General features: G+C 41.3%; 1 protein-coding gene across 2 annotated transcripts in view; it reads right to left on the bottom strand.

The window, feature by feature from the left end:
- Positions 1 to 18,492, bottom strand: part of Rab4 (RAS oncogene family member Rab4) — a 46,583-nt gene that overhangs the window by 12,296 nt on the left and 15,795 nt on the right. Inside the window, exons 3-6 of one of the 2 annotated variants that reach the window (XM_068371127.1) lie at positions 14,361 to 14,475; positions 11,164 to 11,381; positions 10,463 to 10,558; positions 1,333 to 1,488 (exon numbers count right to left, since the gene is read on the bottom strand). In XM_068371127.1, the coding sequence (XP_068227228.1) occupies positions 1,358 to 1,488; positions 10,463 to 10,558; positions 11,164 to 11,381; positions 14,361 to 14,475 (560 nt within the window). In that variant the 3' untranslated portion in view covers positions 1,333 to 1,357. Of the gene's footprint in view, positions 1,489 to 10,462; positions 10,559 to 11,163; positions 11,382 to 14,360; positions 14,476 to 18,492 lie in introns of both variants that reach the window. The other variant, XM_068371126.1, reaches the window with a different exon arrangement.

Genomic DNA, 18,492 nt, shown 5'->3' with positions numbered 1-18,492 from the left:
AATTATTATAAGAAAAATAAGGTCACACTTAAGAAATTATGATCAATGCATATTACAGCAGGAAACTGGATTTACAGGATTTAAGAGTGATCTTGCTTGTGGTGTCATCAATTGATAAAATTATTGCTGCTAATCTGTGCTAATCATATATGATAAACAAAAGATGCTACTATACTTTGTAAACAATAAACTTTAAACTTGGTTAAGGTAGAGCAATACAATTTAACAAAGAAATAACAACCAGTGAATAACAATACCTGTATTTTCTTAAAATTTTTCAAGAAATAGGATCCTAAAATGATCTAGCATACATGCTACTCTGAGGATCTTAAGAAGCCCCTACTTCAAGAGAAATATTAGGAATACATAGAAACCTCCAAAGAAGCAGGACCAAAGCTCAAAATTTTTTTTTTAACTGGTCTTAATTTACCATTATGTTGGAAGACACACATAAATAAGAAAGATCAGGCAATCACGTAGCATGAAATTAATAACAAATTCAAATCATTCTAGCAGTGACAATGTATTTTGGCAATCTGTCAGGTACTGTATGGAATTCCTCGGAAAAAAATTTTATCAGGAGATAACAAAAAATAATCTTCTGCATTACAAAATGACCACAAAAATATGGCTGCTAAACTCACATACAGCAGTGCCTAAGATAAAAAGATAAGTGTAATAGCACATATCACATCACCCACTTTATTCGTATTCTGAACATCTATTGCATTCTTATTAAAAAGGAAATCTCTGATGTGTACTATGTTGCATAGTTTCCTCATCAAAAACAAATGTTATCCCCAAACATACAGTAGTAATGACATAAGGTTTATGTAACAGTAATCTCACAATCTTATGTACTTCTGAGAATCACACACAGTAATCTGTAGAGAATTAAGAATGAAAAACTATAACAAAATTGATTAAAAGATTACAAGATATAATTACTGAAATGAGGGATACTAAAAGGTCTACAATATATTTGCCAACAAAAACATTGAATTAAATATACGATATACTAATTCATTGTAGAAATTTAAGATTACATCAATACCCTAAAATGAGCTGACATATCTTGACTAAAATACAGTATTCAGTGCTCTGGAAAGCCTAAATACCAAAAGACTGGCCTTAAAAGCAACCTTATTTAAAGTAAATATTTGAGACCCCTTCATTACCCTAATGACAAAGAATTTTCCAATATGGGTCTTATTAAATATATAGCAATTTATTGTTCAGTAAGAGACCAAAAAGGAAAATCTGAAACAAAATGATGATACTTAGCGCTTAAGAGCATAATGTTAAAGATGACATCACGATGCACACACATACCAAACATTAAAGATCGTTATGAATTTTAGATCCTACAAGATGAGCCCATGCATTCAGCACCTGCCTTCGGACGCTGGCTGTTTGTCTGTTTAAGGCGACGAAGTGTGGCATCACCATACTGGATTCCAGAACCAATCCTTTCCGGGTCAAGCTCACCTGCAGTAGTGTGGATTAAGGTAAAAAGTATTATTCATTACAAGTATATATAATCGGAATTGTAAAATGATTATTTTTTATTTATATTGATAAAAATACTGCACAGTAAAACTTCAGACCTAGAATAATACAGGAAAGACCCCCTGGATAGTCTAGGGCTAGGCTATGACCTAATACCCTGAAGAACAATTTAGGATGCTTTCATTTTTTAAAGATGGTAAATCAAATTTCTGTAAATATGTTATTTTGATAATAAAATAAATTTTTGAATATACTTACCCGGTGATTATAATAGCTGCAGCTCTGCTGCTCGACAGAAAACTCTACGGAAAAAATCCGCCAGCGATCGCTATGCAGGTAGGGGGTGTACTTCAACAGCGCCATCTGTCGTCCAAGTACCCAGTACTCATTGTAAACAAAGAACTCAATTTTCTCCTCGGTCCACTGCGTCTCTATTGGGGAGGAAGGGAGGGTCCTTTAATTTATAATCACCGGGTAAGTATATTCAAAAATTTATTTTATTATCAAAATAACATTTTTCAATATTTAACTTAGCCGGTGATTATAATAGCTGATTCACACCCAGGGGGGTGGGTAGAGACCAGCAATAAATGTTTACATTATTATGAGCTAAGGATTTTTTATTTCATTTTAGAAGTTATCAAAATAACAAAAATAAAATAAATAGGTACCTGGTAAGGAAGTCGACTTGAACAATTACTCTGCCTTTTTAAGTACGTCTTCCTTACGGAGCCTCGCGATCCTCTTAGGATGTTGAGCGACCCCTAGGATCTGAAGTATGAAGGGTTGCAACCCATACCACAGGACCTCATCAAAACCTCTAATCTAGGCGCTTCTCAAGAAAAGAATTTGACCACCCGCCAAATCAACCAGGATGCGAAAGGCTTCTTAGCCTTCCGGACAACCCAAAAACAACAATAAAAAACATTTCAAGAGAAAGATTAAAAAGGTTATGGAATTAGGGGAATGTAGTGGTTGAGCCCTCACCCACTACTGCACTCGCTGCTACGAATGGTCCCAGAGTGTCGCAGTTCTCGTAAAGAGACTGGACATCCTTAAGATAAAAAGACGCGAACACTGACTTGCTTCTCCAATAGGTTGCGTCCATTATACTTCGCAGAGATCTATTTTGTTTAAAGGCCACTGAAGTTGCGACAGCTCTAACTTCATGTGTCCTTACCTTCAGCAAAGCTTGGTCTTCTTCACTCAGATGTGAATGAGCTTCTCGTATTAACAGTCTGATAAAATAGGATAAAGCATTCTTTGACATAGGCAAAGATGGTTTCTTAACTGAACACCATAAAGCTTCTGACTGTCCTCGTAAAGGTTTAGTTCGTCTTAAATAGAACTTAAGAGCTCTCACAGGGCATAAGACTCTTTCTAGTTCATTTCCAACACCATATTTGATATGCTTGGAATATCGAACGATTTCGGCCAAGGACGAGAAGGTAGCTCGTTTTTGGCTAGAAAACCAAGTTGTAGAGAACATGTAGCCGTTTCAGATGAAAATCCGATGTTCCTGCTGAAGGCGTGAATCTCACTGACTCTTTTAGCTGTGGCTAAGCAAACCAGGAAAAGAGTCTTTAAAGTGAGATCTTTAAAGGAGGCTGATTGTAGCGGCTCGAACCTTTCTGACATGAGGAATCTTAGTACCACGTCTAAATTCCAACCAGGTGTAGCCAAACGACGCTCCTTCGTGGTCTCAAAAGACTTAAGGAGGTCCTGTAGATCTTTGTTGTTGGAAAGATCTAAGCCTCTGTGACGGAAGACTGATGCCAACATGCTTCTGTAACCCTTGATAGTGGGAGCTGAAAGAGATCGTTCTTTCCTCAGGTATAAAAGGAAGTCAGCAATTTGAGTTACAGAGGTACTGGTCGAGGATACTGATACTGACTTGCACCAGTTTCGGAAGACTTCCCACTTCGATTGGTAGACTCTAAGGGTGGATGTCCTCCTTGCTCTAGCAATCGCCCTGGCTGCCTCCTTCGAAAAGCCTCTAGCTCTCGAGAGTCTTTCGATAGTCTGAAGGCAGTCAGACGAAGAGCGTGGAGGCCTTGGTGTACCTTCTTTACGTGTGGCTGACGTAGAAGGTCCACCCTTAGAGGAAGCGTTCTGGGAACGTCCACTAGCCATCGAAGTACCTCGGTGAACCATTCTCTCGCGGGCCAGAGGGGAGCAACTAACGTCAACCTTGTCCCTTCGTGAGAGGCGAACTTCTGCAGTACCTTGTTGACAATCTTGAACGGGGGGAATGCATATAGGTCTAGATGTGACCAATCTAGGAGAAAGGCATCTATATGAACTGCTGCTGGGTCCGGGATTGGTGAGCAATATATTGGGAGCCTCTTGGTCATCGAGGTTGCGAAGAGATCTATGGTTGGCTGGCCCCATGTGGCCCAAAGTCTCTTGCACACATCCTTGTGTAGGGTCCATTCTGTTGGAATGATTTGTCCCTTTTGACTGAGGCAATCTGCCATGACATTCAAGCTGCCTTGGATGAACCTCGTTACTAGCGAAATGTTTAGACCTTTTGACCAGGTGAGGAGGTCCCTTGGGATCTCGTACAACGTCATAGAGTGGGTCCCTCCTTGCTTGGAGATGTACGCCAAAGCCGTGGTGTTGTCCGAGTTCACCTCCACCACTTTGCCTTGAAGGAGAGACTTGAAGCTTTTCAAGGCCAGATGAACTGCCAGTAGCTCCTTGCAGTTGATATGCATTGTCCTTTGACTCGAGTTCCAAGTTCCCGAGCATTCCCGACCGTCTAATGTCGCGCCCCAGCCTGTGTCCGATGCGTCCGAGAAGAGAACGTGGTTGGGAGTCTGAACAGCCAGGGGCAGACCCTCTCTGAGGCTGATACTGTCCTTCCACCAAGTCAGGGAAGACTTCATCTTCTCGGAAATGGGGATCGAGACCGCTTCTAGCGTCTTGTCCTTTTTCCAGTAAACAGCTAGGTGATATTGAAGAGGACGGAGGTGTAGTCTTCCCAACGATACGAACTGTTCCAGGGATGATAGTGTCCCTATCAGACTCATCCACTGCCTGACTGAACACCGTTCCTTCTTCAGCATGTTCTGGATGCATAACTGGGCTTGGCTCGTTCTGGGGGCCGACGGAAAAGCCCGAAAAGCTAGACTGTGAATCTCCATCCCTAAATACACAATAGTTTGGGATGGGACCACTTGAGACTTTTCCATATTGACAAGGAGACCCAATTCCTTGGTCAGATCTAGAGTCCAATTTAGATCCTTCAGACAGCGATGACTGGAAGAAGCTCTTAGAAGCCAGTCGTCCAAATAGAGGGAGGCTCGGATGTCCGCTAAATGAAGGAATTTGGCTACATTCCTCATCAGCCTCGTAAACACAAGAGGAGCTGTGCTTAGGCCAAAGCACAGGGCTTGAAACTGGTAGACAACCTTTTCGTAAACAAATCTTAGAAAAGGTTGGGAGTCTGGGTGGATGGGGACGTGGAAGTATGCGTCCCTTAGGTCTAAAGAGACCATCCAGTCTTCCCTTCTGACCGCTGCTAGAACGGACTTTGTGGTCTCCATGGAGAACGTCTGCTTTGTGACAAAGACATTCAGCGCACTGACGTCTAGCACCGGCCTCCACCCTCCTGTCTTCTTTGCCACTAAGAAGAGACGGTTGTAGAAGCCCGGGGTTTGATGGTCCAGGACTTTGACTACCGCTCCCTTTTCTAGTAAGAGAGACACCTCCTGTTTCAATGCTCGTCTCTTGTCTTCCTCTCTGTACCTGGGAGAGAAATCGATGGGAGACGTTGCTAGAGGGGGTTTTCGTACAAACGGGATCTTGTACCCCTCTCTGAGCAACTTCACAGATTGTGCATCTGCGCCTCTCTTCTCCCAGGTCTGCCAGAAGTTCTTGAGTCTGGCTCCCACTGCTGTCTGAAGAAGCTGGCAGTCAGACTCTGCCTTTAAAGGACTTGGTTCCTTTCTTCTTTCCACGTCTCCCTTCGGCACGAGCACCTCCTCTGCTGGAGGCTCTGCCACGAAAGGGCGGAATAAATCGGGACGCTGGAGTGTCCATCCTTGGTCTAGCTGACAAGGTAGGCAAAGGGGTGGCTTTGCGAGCAGAGGACGCAACCAGGTCATGAGTGTCCTTCTGTATCAAAGAAGCAGCAATCTCCTTAATCAAGTCCTCTGGAAAGAGGCACTTAGAAAGAGGAGCAAACAGAAGTTCGGATCTTTGACAAGGTGTCACTCCAGCTGACAGGAAAGAGCAAAGGTTCTCACGCTTCTTGAGGACTCCGGATACGAACGATGCAGCAAGCTCACTAGACCCGTCACGTATGGCCTTGTCCATGCAGGACATGATGAGCAAGGAAGTATCCTTCTCTGACGGAGAGATCTTCCTGCTTAAAGCTCCCAGACACCAGTCTAAAAAGTTGAAGACCTCAAAGGCTCTAAATAACCCTTTCAAAAGGTGGTCTAGGTCCGAAGATGACCAACATATTTTCGAGCGTCTCATGGCTAGCCTGCGGGGAGAGTCTACAAGACTTGAGAAGTCGCCCTGGGCAGAGGCAGGGACTCCCAAGCCGAGAACTTCTCCCGTGGCATACCAGACGCTCGATTTAGAAGAGAGTTTAGCAGGGGGAAACATAAAGGCTGTCTTCCCTAGACTCTTTTTGGACTGCATCCAATCTCCTATCACTCGTAAAGCTCTCTTGGACGAGCGTGCGAGGACGAGTCTAGTAAAGGCAGGCGAGGATGACGGCATACCTAATACAAACTCTGACGGAGGAGAGCGCGGAGCCACAGACACAAACTGGTCCGGAAACATCTCTTTGAACAGAGCTAGAACTTTTCTAAAGTCCAAAGAGGGTTGCGTGGACTTAGGCTCGTCAAGGTCCGAATGTGGTTCATCAACGTGAGCGGCATCATCATCATCCGAAAGTCCATCATCAGAGTATTGAGGAGGAAGCGGCAATGGAGTAGGTAACGGCTGGTTAGCTAAGTCCGGTCGCACGGGTGCACGCGTGACTGAACCGGACGCAACGTCATGGAACTGTTGCCCAGTCTGTGAGCTGGCAACAACCATAGCAGCGCGGGGACGCACAGCGTCTACTCCAGACTGTCTAGCCTGATGCGGGTGAGCAGTGGCAACCACACTGGGTTGCGGAGGTTGACGCACCGCGTCAAAACAAAACAACTCTGACTGTTGTTGTGTCTCGCTAACGTCAACGGAAGGCTCCGTGCGTCGCCGAACGTCAACATGCGGCTGGCAGGGTACACTGGAACGCATGGGTGGCGGAACTCTCTCAACTGGAGTGCGCAAGAAGGTTGCCTCAGCGTCCACAGGACGCACAACCGAGTGTGTGGTTGGTTGTAGGCAAGAGGCTGGTGCAGCAGCAACCTTCTCCGCACGAAAGTCCTGCATCAGAGACGTTAATTGTGACTGCATGGTCTGCAGCAAAGACCACTTGGGGTCTGCAGGAGCAGGTGCGGCGACAGACGGTGTAACTGTCTGCGGCGGTACCGCTTTGCCTCTCTTAGGAGGTGAGCAGTCATCGGAAGACTGCAGCGAGTCCGAACTGACCCAGTGGCTACAACTGGGCCGTTGGACTTGCGCGGAAGGGACCGACTTGCGCTTAAGCGGTCGTGAGACCTTGGTCCATGGTTTCTTGCGAGAAACCTCTTCCGCAGACGAGGAATAAAGGGGCTCTCTCGTCTTTGTGTGGGTGGGGCGATCTTGGTTAGATACGCCCGAAACCACGGAGGGAACGTCTGTTCGCTGATTAAAGCCTCTCAAACCCATTGGTCGTACGACATTGCTTCTCCCCTGGACTTGGGAGCTTGCAAGAGGTCCCGGACTAGGAGGACGACAGGTACGAACAGACGAACCCTCAAGCGCAACACTATCCACAACACTATCACTCACTTTATCACTTCCCACTGCACTCTTACACTTCAGCTCCTTGACGTCCGCCATGAGCTGGTTACGGTCACTAGCCAGGGACTCAACTCTCTCACCCAGAGCTTGGATGGCACGCATCATATCAGCCATCGAAGGTTCCTGAGTGCCAGAAGGGGGATTAGGAGCAACCACTACAGGGGAAGGAATAGGTTGTGGGGCATGAGGAGAGGAAAAATCAACAGAACGAGATGAACTTCTCCTGACTCTATCTCTCTCTAGCCTACGTGTATATTTTTGGAATTCGATAAAATCGAATTCCGAAAGCCCAACGCATTCCTCACATCGATCTTCCAATTGACAGGTTTTATCCCGACAATTGGAACAAACGGTGTGAGGATCGATAGAGGCCTTCGGAAGACGCCTTGAACAGTCCCTAGCATTACACTTCCTGAATTTTGGGACTTGAGAAGGGTCAGCCATTTTGAATTGGTCAAAGGGGAATTAAAAAACTATCCAAAGTCATCAACAAATAATCCGATATCAAAAAAAGAATGCAAGGATTTATTGAAGAGAAAGCCTGCACAGCGAAAACTCAAAACTAGAAAAGTGTACTTCACCAAATAGTTGTGAAAACAAATCCAGTTAGCAACAGCGAATTAGTAGGTCTTGCCGGTAGCACGACAGAGAGAAAATTGAGTTCTTTGTTTACAATGAGTACTGGGTACTTGGACGACAGATGGCGCTGTTGAAGTACACCCCCTACCTGCATAGCGATCGCTGGCGGATTTTTTCCGTAAAGTTTTCTGTCGAGCAGCAGAGCTGCAGCTATTATAATCACCGGCTAAGTTAAATATTGAAAATTAGAATTTTAACAATAATATTTGTGATTTCTATACTCACCTGATATTCATATTGCTACGTTCTTGAAGCCAACTTATATCATTTAAATTTTCCCGTTTTTTCCCCTTCAAGAGACATATGCCTCTCACCTTAGCACATATCACCATCTTACTTTTCCATCTAGGGTTGTAGCTTCAATAGTAGTACTAATAATAATAATAATAATAATAATAATAATAATAATAATAATAATAATAATAATAATGATGATGCGACATCTATGACTAGTGGGAATAACTGTGGTGTGGTTGGACAGTACCTGCGTTATCTACAATCGAGAAGTCAAAACTAAAATCCTATCCTTTTAACATCATTATCATTAGTCAAAGGAGGAGGGTGGGAATGCCAAAGAACATTAGGTGATTATAGAAATAACAAATACTATTATCCAAATTTCATTTATACTCTTATGAATCTCCCTTAATGTTAGTAATTCCTACTCTTACACTATTGAACATGGGTCATGAAGAAAAGAGAGGAAATTATTTTCAAAATAATACTTATTTATATACTAAGCTCACCTAGATTAGTGTCTAGGCACCAAACCTTTTCAGCTAATGTTAAAACTTGATTATAAAGATTGTGTTTCTAAATCCTTTCATTATTTATCTACAGTATATACTGATCCAACACTTTGTGTTTCAAATAGGAAAAAATTATACCAAAGATCAATCAAATTCACCGATCAATATTACTGAAAAAAACTCTGGACAGGCAGCAAGTAATCATCCTGAAAGACTTTCACTACCAAAGACTCAGCCTCGTGTTTCTGCCAATTTGCCTGATGAGACAAGCAACCACTTACTCTCGGCAGCAGGAGAGGGAAAAACGTAGTCATCAATGTTTCCCTCTCCCTCCCCTCTTCATACTTCCACTCTTTCTAAAAGGAGTGAGTTGGGGTGGTCTTTAAGACTGTGAAAGCACAGGCTCTTTTCGTTAATAGGTTGTGGGAGCTGTCAGAGCGAAAACTCACAGGTCTACCTGCAGTAATACAGACATGGCATTCTCCAGCATGTAGAACCTCTACTGTCTAGAGAGTGGGGGTGGCAGGATCTTTCTTGGACTGCTGGAACAGAGTGAACTCTCAGACATGCAGATCTGTTAAGTCAACGAGATATGACCAAGGCAATTCCAATGAAGGTTTCCATCCTTGAAGGGCCCTGAGATGGCAATCAATAACCATAGTCTTCCACTAAGGGAGTGCCAGTGGCCTCAATCAGGCCGCTGAACTCATGAATGAGAGCAACGACCTTCACAAAGGAGCTCTCTGACTCAGGGTAGTCAGCCACTATGGGCTCCGGACATTGGTCCAGAGTCCTTGAGACATCCTGCTCCCAAGAACCCTTGTCTGCCGCAAAGACCAAGGCAAAGGCAGCATGCTCTGGAGAATCTAACCCCCCCCCAACCCAGTACAGTATGATCGTTCTGCCCTAAGGACAGAACTGGTAGTATAATTTGGGGCTGACAAGTGCAACATCAACAAAAAGGGAGAAGTAACAGATACTTCACCTCCTACAGGTCAGGGCAGAAGGGTCACCACAGCCTCGTGCTCCAAGGCACAAGAACAAAGCCCTCCACCCAACATTTTTGGCCTACCAAGGTGCGCATGCAAGTATGGCCTTGAATGGTGCCATGCTTTCTACCAACTCGAAGGAATCAATGGTAGGAGCTACGGGACACATTATGATTTCTAACTGCCGCACTCCAGCTTTGCTGATATCATTCTCCTTTGTAAAGGATGAGGATTTTTATCTGTGTAGGAACAAACTTGCTTTGGTGCTTCTGTGGCACTTCTAGAGTCTGCATATTAAAAAGCTTTGTGAAGGTAAACTTTTATAATTTAACTGTAGATGAAACTTGAGTTTTATAAATTAATACAAGTAGCCAATTCTACATTAGTAAAAGATTTATATGGAATTACGTTTACTTTATATAATGAGCTTTTCTATCTAAGATGCTTCAAAATATGCTTCTTTTCTCGTCTGGTCCTTAAGACTCTGATTTGATATGTAATATATATGGCACATTGTTAACTTCTATGACCAATTTTCTTGATATATTCTAATACTATACAGCTTGTTTAAAGAATTGTGAAACTACATCACAGACATTTTCATAGGTAAAACAATATAAGAAGAACTTGTAAATCATACAATAACATAGGATATGAACAAAACAATACCTGTTTCAATCTTTGCAAGAATACTTTTGGCGCATTTCAAAAACGCCTCCTCTACATTTTCTCCAGTCAGCGCACTTGCTTCCATAAACATGAGTTCTGAAAAATCAAAGATGTTACATACTGAAATTACTGTACCGTATTTCAAATGGGTACTTTAATGTGAGATAAATCAGATTTAGCACCAATTTATTCAATAATTTCCTTTAACAAAAAAATTATATATAAATTTTCTTAAATAATGGTCTATAGTAACATTTAATATTACTGTATGAAAATGACCATAATATACAGTACCAAGAATCTTTCAATAGTTGAAAAGAAATTATTAACATTATATTACATAAAAATTTTCTTACAAGATCACTTCAGAATTTTTCAGATTTAACTGATTTTACTCTAGTGTAACAAATAATTGGCAGTACTGTATTCAAAATTAGTGGCATGCAATGTATCCCATAACTATCAAAGAATATACAAGCACACAAGAAAAATTTTAATACCAATTTAAATGTCTGCTTGAAATGGTGAAAGGATGTAGTCCTGAAAAACCCAAGATCTAGATCATTTATGCTCTCCTATAAGTTCTGTAAATGTTGATGATTATTCTTTAAAAGGTGACTATACTGTTAAGGAGTCAATCTACATTAACTTTTTAATTACACATAAATCATCAAAAAGCAAATTAGATTTAAACAGCTTACCATTTTCTTGGCAAAAGCGTGATGCCTCCATAAAAGTAACCTGACGTTCATCCTCTAAATCTTTTTTGTTTCCTACGCAGAGAATCATGATGTTTGGTGAAGCTAACGTTCTTGCATCTCCAAGCCAATTGCCAAGGGCATTGTAACTGTCTCGAGACGTCAAGTCATACACTAACAAAGCTCCAGCAGCACCTCGGTAATAAGATCTTGTGACAGATCTGCCAATTCAATAAAACAAATGTTAACCTGATATACACTTAATCATCTTTTTTTTTTTAATCTTACAGCAGAAATATATTGGGGAAAATAAACTGGAAATCAATAATGCCAGTAGAAACATTAGAAAAAATAAAAATAAAAGTAATGGAACCTAACATAACAATACTGCATATCACTGATGAAACACTAGCTACATATTGTAACATACCTTAGCTCACTTCATTATTTCTTACATTATACAATTAATTATTCAAAGTTTTTTCATAAAATTATCACAAGGCAATTCTGTCATAACAAGAACAACAAAATACAATGTTTAAACCCAAATATGATATATAGCATACTGATTTGAATTGGAGGAATTATATCTAAAATGAAGCAATACCATACAAATAAACAGTAGTTTGTACAAGCTAGAAAATAGAGGTCTCAAACAATAATATGATTTGGACACAAGATTGAAAGGGAAGAGGAACAATTAGTCATAAAAGTGGTAATGGAAAATTAACAGGATGAAAACTAGTGGGAAGGCCTAGAAGTTGATGGGAAAACAATAGAGGGGACTTAGACCAGATGAGAGTTAGTAAAAAGTTCAAAATATAAAAGATCATGTTGATATCATGAGACATATGACACTGAAAGGAAAAAATCCCATACAAAAATTAGATCTAAAAAAATATAATGTAATATACATATCCATTTACTACAAACCCCGGATTACATTTGGCTTTCTTGTGGTCAGCATCTCCATCATAAAAAACCTTAATTACAATGTCATCTATAACAAGAACAGGAAGTGACAGGATTTTGTAATTGCACTTTTTACTTAAACTGACAAGTTTGTATAGTATTAAAAAAAACGAAGGAAAATGTATACAAACAAATTATCTTCATTTTAAACTTTCCTGCATAATTATTTCAAAGGAAAGTGCTGAAATATGCAACCTTGGATGTATGACCAAGTATTATGAAGATCTTTGACTAACAAAGCAGTCAAGAAAAAGAAAGAGCCTTTTTAGCATGGTAATGCTGTATATACAAAATTACTCTGCATACAGTATGGGAGCTCACCTCTGTCGTATATCCAGAAATGGAACCAGCAAGGAAGGTCTGGAATGAATTCTGATGGAAGATGGAGAGGGAGTGGTCAAAGCATGGCATCCCCTACTGGTAGTAGAAGACATACCTCTATATTGTTTCCCTTACCCCTTCTGGATTGAGCCTGGGAGGGGCAAGAACAGGAGAAGCAGGGTCTAACCCCTTCTGGGAGAATTTGCTGGTGGTCATTGCTGAAACTTGGAGAAGGCCAGACCTTTAGTCAAACCCAAGCTAGAAGGCATGGCTGCCCAAAGTCTTTGCTGTGGTTTCAATTAAAAGGTATGAGCCCTTGAGAGATATTGCATATTGGATGAAGAATTTCTCATACACAGCATCCAATTCCGTCACTTACTCAAAGAAGAGAGAAGGAAGAGGAGGATAGATTCACACAGCAGTGCAGCCTTAATCTCAATCACTTTGGAGCTAGTGTTCGGTCTATGAAGGTCCATTCACTTAGTACTAGTGCAATCATTGGTCATTGTTGAACCAGTCTCACCTTGTTGATCCACTCTGAAGGTACCAGTCTGTTAGAATAACCTACAGCAATTTGAAGGTGAACAGCAGTAACTGTTACTCCAAGCTCACAATTGCTAACCAACCCCGCAGGTACCGGTCGGCATGTTAGCTCCAGCGACTAAGCTATGCAACAGCTCGAATAATAGCATGAACAACACCTCTATTGGTCTATGACACCATGCTGAAGATTGGCAAGGGTAAGACTGTTCATCTGCAACCACTGAAACAGCAATGGATATCACACCAGACTTAAGATTGCTAACCGACCCTGAAGGTACTGGTTAATGTTTAAGCTCCATATCAACACAGAGAGGTACATAACAGTAAGGCACAGTCTTCTTCTATCAAAACAGGTACAAGAAAGATGGAAGCATACGCCCCACCCTACCTTAGCCTAGGGTGTTTAGTGATCAGTCATGACCAACTCTAAAGGAGGAAAGTAAATCCCAGGGAACTTTTAGCAAAAGGCCTTTCCACGAAACTACCAGCTCCGTCTTCTCGAGAAAGAAGTGTACGAAAAAGAAAAAGGAGAGGAGAGAAGAGTTTGGTGGAGAAGGAAGAGAGAGAGAGAAAACTTTCTCCACTTCCCCTTACCAATAATTCTTCCTTGCTGCCACAGGAATCATCATCTGGGCAACCGATAATGACTGCGCTTCCTCAGAGGTCGAAGGTACAAGTTTCATCTGCTGTAACACAAACTACTACACTGTGGGAGAGCAATGGGAACACTTAATGATACTGCACTACTCAAGGATCACCACCTGTGTGCACTGGACAATTAGGTACATGCAACACTCAGCCATAATCAGGTAACACCCACTCAAGGCAGACAACTACCTAGAAGCGAGACGAGTAATGCTCTTGAGTTCATCATCTTCCTGATCAAAAGACAGATAATGACACCCAAAAGGGGGAAAGGAGCTTCTAACATTCACCCCTTACACTGGTAAACAACACATGGGGTTTCAAAAGGTTTGTTTCCTCATGGGAATAAAATCCACTTCACCAAATGCTTACCTTCAAGTGAACTCCTGCTTAAAATTGAAAAAAAAAAGAAAAAGCTCACTTATCAATATGAAAGTAAAACTTAAAAGTCTAGAGAGCAGTGCAATTATTGTGGTTGTAGCATGGAAAAAATGTGGCTAGTCAGTAACAGGAAGGTAGGCAGGGCTTTTCCATCAAGCCCCTGTCATTAACAAACTACTACCTCGATAACCATTCAAATGACGTTCAGGCGCCACTGAAGACACATCACCCATTTTATAGGAAGAAAGGTTTGTAAATGCATAGAAACAAACTTACAGTACATAAGTCACACAAACTTGAATTATCTCAAGTTAACAGAGTAACTAAGTTCAACTAACCTGAACCTCTCTTGGCCAGCAGTGTCCCAAATCTGTAGCTTGACTGATTTTCCTCCAACATTCACAATTTTTGATCCAAATTCTACGCCTATAGTGTGGTTACTCTCCGCTTTAACTACAAAAGAAAAACACTAAATAAATAGGATTTACAAATTAAATATGAAAAATTTGAAACGTAATTTGTATTTTTCCTAACAATACAAACCTTGAGCACTTTATTAAGCATTACACTTTAGGTGAAGCTGGACTACTAGCCATAAGGCTTTCAGCGAGGTATAACTACCCACCACTAATCAGTGGGGTAGGGGGTAGTACCAGCTACCTCACTCACTCACCCACCTGTCTTCTATTGTCACTTTTGATTGTAGGCAGGACTTGCAGAGGGATAGGTGCTGGCAGGACAAATTTGTATAAAGAGCTCAAGGTTTGTATCGTAAGGAAAAATACAAATTACTGTACTTTCAAATTTGTCATTTGTTCCATCACTACTATAAACCTTTTCGCTCTTTATTAGGGAAAACTCACCCTAAGGTGGGTAGAAGTTCTAACCAACTCGTTTGGCTGGTTTTTGACCTGGGGTGTTCCTCCGTGCTACACACGCTTTATAGAGGAATCTCCCTAACACCTCGCTAAACTTCTGTACATGCGCACGCCTTAGCGGCCTGAGCAAACCGTGTGATTGTGTGATACTAAGCAATGTGACATGTCCAGGTAAAAATTCTTAGAGTCCTAGGACTTACTTGAACAAACCATGGACATTACCCAATTCCCACCTCCCTAGGAGAAATAAGGACATAACAAATATATGTGCATATATCAGGTTACACAAGGGATATGGTTATTACCTGGAGATAGAGGAGGCCAACTTGCAGAGTACCGTAGATGCTGTGCCCCAAGAAATGGGAAGATGAAAGAAAGAAGAAGCCAGTTAGTCTTATCATTCATCCCAGACTTAATCCCAAGTAACGTCTGCCCTCCACCATCTGCTACTTGTCCATCAAGGAGCTCGAGGTGTTTAACCCTGGAAAGGTATGATGGGTCGTATGCGACCCCTACAGCATTTTCAAAACCTGTTTTTTCCCCATAAATCATCAGCTGTCTCGAATATGGAAGTGATCGACCTGCAAGGGGTGACTAGTCTACATGCCATTGTCTGCTTTAGGACTGATTTTCGTCTAACTTCCCTCCTTCCCCGTTTTTTTACCCCCCCAGGGGTCGACCTCGACCCTGACATACCTTTATAGGGGTAAGTGATCAAACAGCAAAGTTATTACATAATTATAAATTGTCGAACAGTGTTGATACTCGTTTGGTTTTTTTATAGTTGGAAAGTGTGGATGGATGGTGTGTCTACCACTTGCATGACGTTGGTTTTGGCTTAGATGCCATATATTGCCATGAGGTCCATTTCTGAATTTTTTTTATTTTTTGCAAATTTGATTTTTTTCTATTTATTTTGAATTTATCTTCAATAATGGCCAGCAGGCAGTATTCCCTCGGCATGGATGTCATCAACACACTTCTAATGGAGTTAAAAAGAGATGTTGATGATAATATGGAGTTTGCAACCCCATTCTTCATTTCAAGTGGTAGATTGTAAGGTAGGCTGTAAGAGTTGTTGCGGTCTGCGGCCATTTTGTTGACATACCCGAAAGGTAAGTTGGCATATCTCTATATATTCTTGTTCTGTATAGAATTCGTGATATTTTGGTATATTTTAATGCATAAATATCATATTTTATAGGAGATACAATGATTTTCATAAGAAATTTACATTGTGAAACTAGGCCGTCAAAAAATGACCTTTAGATTTCGCCCCTGATATAACAGTAAATTACATCTTAGTGCACATTTTATTATGTATTTCTGTTCTAGGATAATATGAGTTTATTCTATAAAAAAAATTAGCCTCTTCCTATTTCATTTGGGTACCCAAAAAAATTCATGAAATTTGGACAAATTTTTTTGCCCCAAAAAAGTTACCCTTTTTTTCTCATTTCAGATCTTGACTTCTATGGGTCCAACTCATTTCCAGCAATTACACGCTGTTGCTTTGCCATCTAAGAAGGTGTCCCTAAAGGGATTTATGTGTATATGTATAATTCTATTTTTTGTGAATATTTACATCGTCTTTTTTATTGTATACTTAAATTTTTAATATATTTCCAATAAATAGTTATTTTGTAAATGGGTATCATTTATATTTTCAGTAGTTTTTAGCATTCTTTGAAGTATTTTTAGCAAGTCAAACAATACAGATTGATGCATAACTAAATTTTTCCTGAATTTTTTTCGGAGTCGGGGTCGCACGCGACCGAGTATACCCTTAAAGGGGTGTCCGAGGAGCGTAGCTATCCAGGGTTAAACCACTTGCTGTGAAGCCACCACAGTTCCAATGGAGAATGTCTCCATGTCCCTGTGGGTTACATCTTGCAGGTAATGGGTGGTGAAGGTCGTCTGATGCTTCAACACACCCGCTTGTAAAACCTACGCCACACAGTAGTTTTTCTTGAATGCTAGGGACGTACTTACGGCCCTAACGTTGTGAGCTTCAGGTTTCTGCACCTGCAGAGGAGAGTCAGGATTCAAGGCTCATTCTATGACCTTGCGAATTCTTGCTGAGATCGTAATCTTTGTGACTCTCCTTTTTACCTTCTAAAAGCTGACAAACATTCTGCTCACTTGGGTATGAGCTCCTCAAGTTAATTTGAGGTAACACCTCAGAGCAGTAGATCTGGGTCATCGGTTACATTATGGAGACTCTCAATCTAGAAGGGTACGAATTTAGGATCCCCTATTGTCAGATTTTCAGTCTTGGTGACAAACTCGGGGAGAAAGCTGAGCATTAGCTGTTACTATCCTCTTGAATGGGGGCACATCGTAAGAAAGACAATGCAGTTTGCCGACTATCTTGGCCAGGGCCAGGGTGACCAGGAAGACTGTTTGATGAGTCAGGTGAAGATCTGATGCCTGACGTAACAGTTCGTTGGGAGCTCCTTTCAGCGATTGTACTACACGAACCAAGTTCCATGGAGGTGGTTTAACTTCTAGCTAACGACAGGGAAGTTCATAACTCCATATTATTATCATTATTATTATTATTATTATTATTATTATTATTACTTGCCAAGCTAAGACCATAGTTGGAAAAGCAGGATGCTATAAGCCCAAGAGCTCCAACAGGGAAAATGACCCAGTGAGGAAAGGAAATAAGGAAAAACTACAATAAGTTTAAGAACAATAACAACATTAAAGTAAATATTTCTTATATAAATTATAAAAACTTGAAAATAACAAGAGGAATAGATACAAGACGGAATAGTGTGCCCGAGTGTACCCTCAAACAAGAGAACTCTAACCAAAGATAGTGGAAGACCATGGTACAGAGGCTATGGCACTACCTAAGACAAGAGAACAATGGTTTAATTCTGGAGTGTCCTTCTCGTAGAAGAGCTGCTTACCATAGCTAAAGTGTCTCTTCTATTCTTACCAAGAGGAGAGTAGCCACTGAACAATTGCAGTAGTTAACCTCTTGAGAGAAGAAGAATTGTTTGAAAATTTCAGTGTTGTCAAGTGTATGAGGAAAGAATAGGCCAAACTATTCTGTGTATGTGTAGGCAAAGATGAAATAAGCCGTAACCAGAGAGAGGGATCCAATATAGTACTTTCTGGCCAGTCAAAGGACTCAATAACTCTCAAGTGGTAGTATCTCAACGGGTGGCTAGTGCCTTGGCCAATCTACTACTCCAACAATTCCAACAAAGAGGAAATATTAACATTCAGTCTAAAGGCAAGGCTCAAGGCTGAACAATAGCCTTTTACTGCCGAGACTAAGAGGAGTTTTTCCTCCCAGAGGTACAGGAGAAACTCCACTATCACTAGGATAGTTGCATCAAGAGAGATACCCCTTTCACGACGCCAACTACAGAAGACTGCCCACTTTGCCTGGTAGACTGCAGATGATTCCCGGAGATAACCAGACATTCTTTTCGGAAACAGGTTGTGAAAGGCCTCTTTTCGCGAGGAGATGCTGGATAATCTCCAGGCCTGAAGTCGTAAGGTTTCTACAGTTTTGTGGTAAATCTTCACATGCAGTTGTCTGAGTAGATCGTGATATGGAGGGAGCTCTCTC

The sequence above is a fragment of the Palaemon carinicauda genome, chromosome 3 (genome assembly GCF_036898095.1).
Source record: "Palaemon carinicauda isolate YSFRI2023 chromosome 3, ASM3689809v2, whole genome shotgun sequence".
Taxonomy (NCBI): domain Eukaryota; kingdom Metazoa; phylum Arthropoda; class Malacostraca; order Decapoda; family Palaemonidae; genus Palaemon; species Palaemon carinicauda.
Note: the sequence above shows the minus strand (reverse complement) of the source record. Positions and strands in the feature narration are given on the sequence as shown.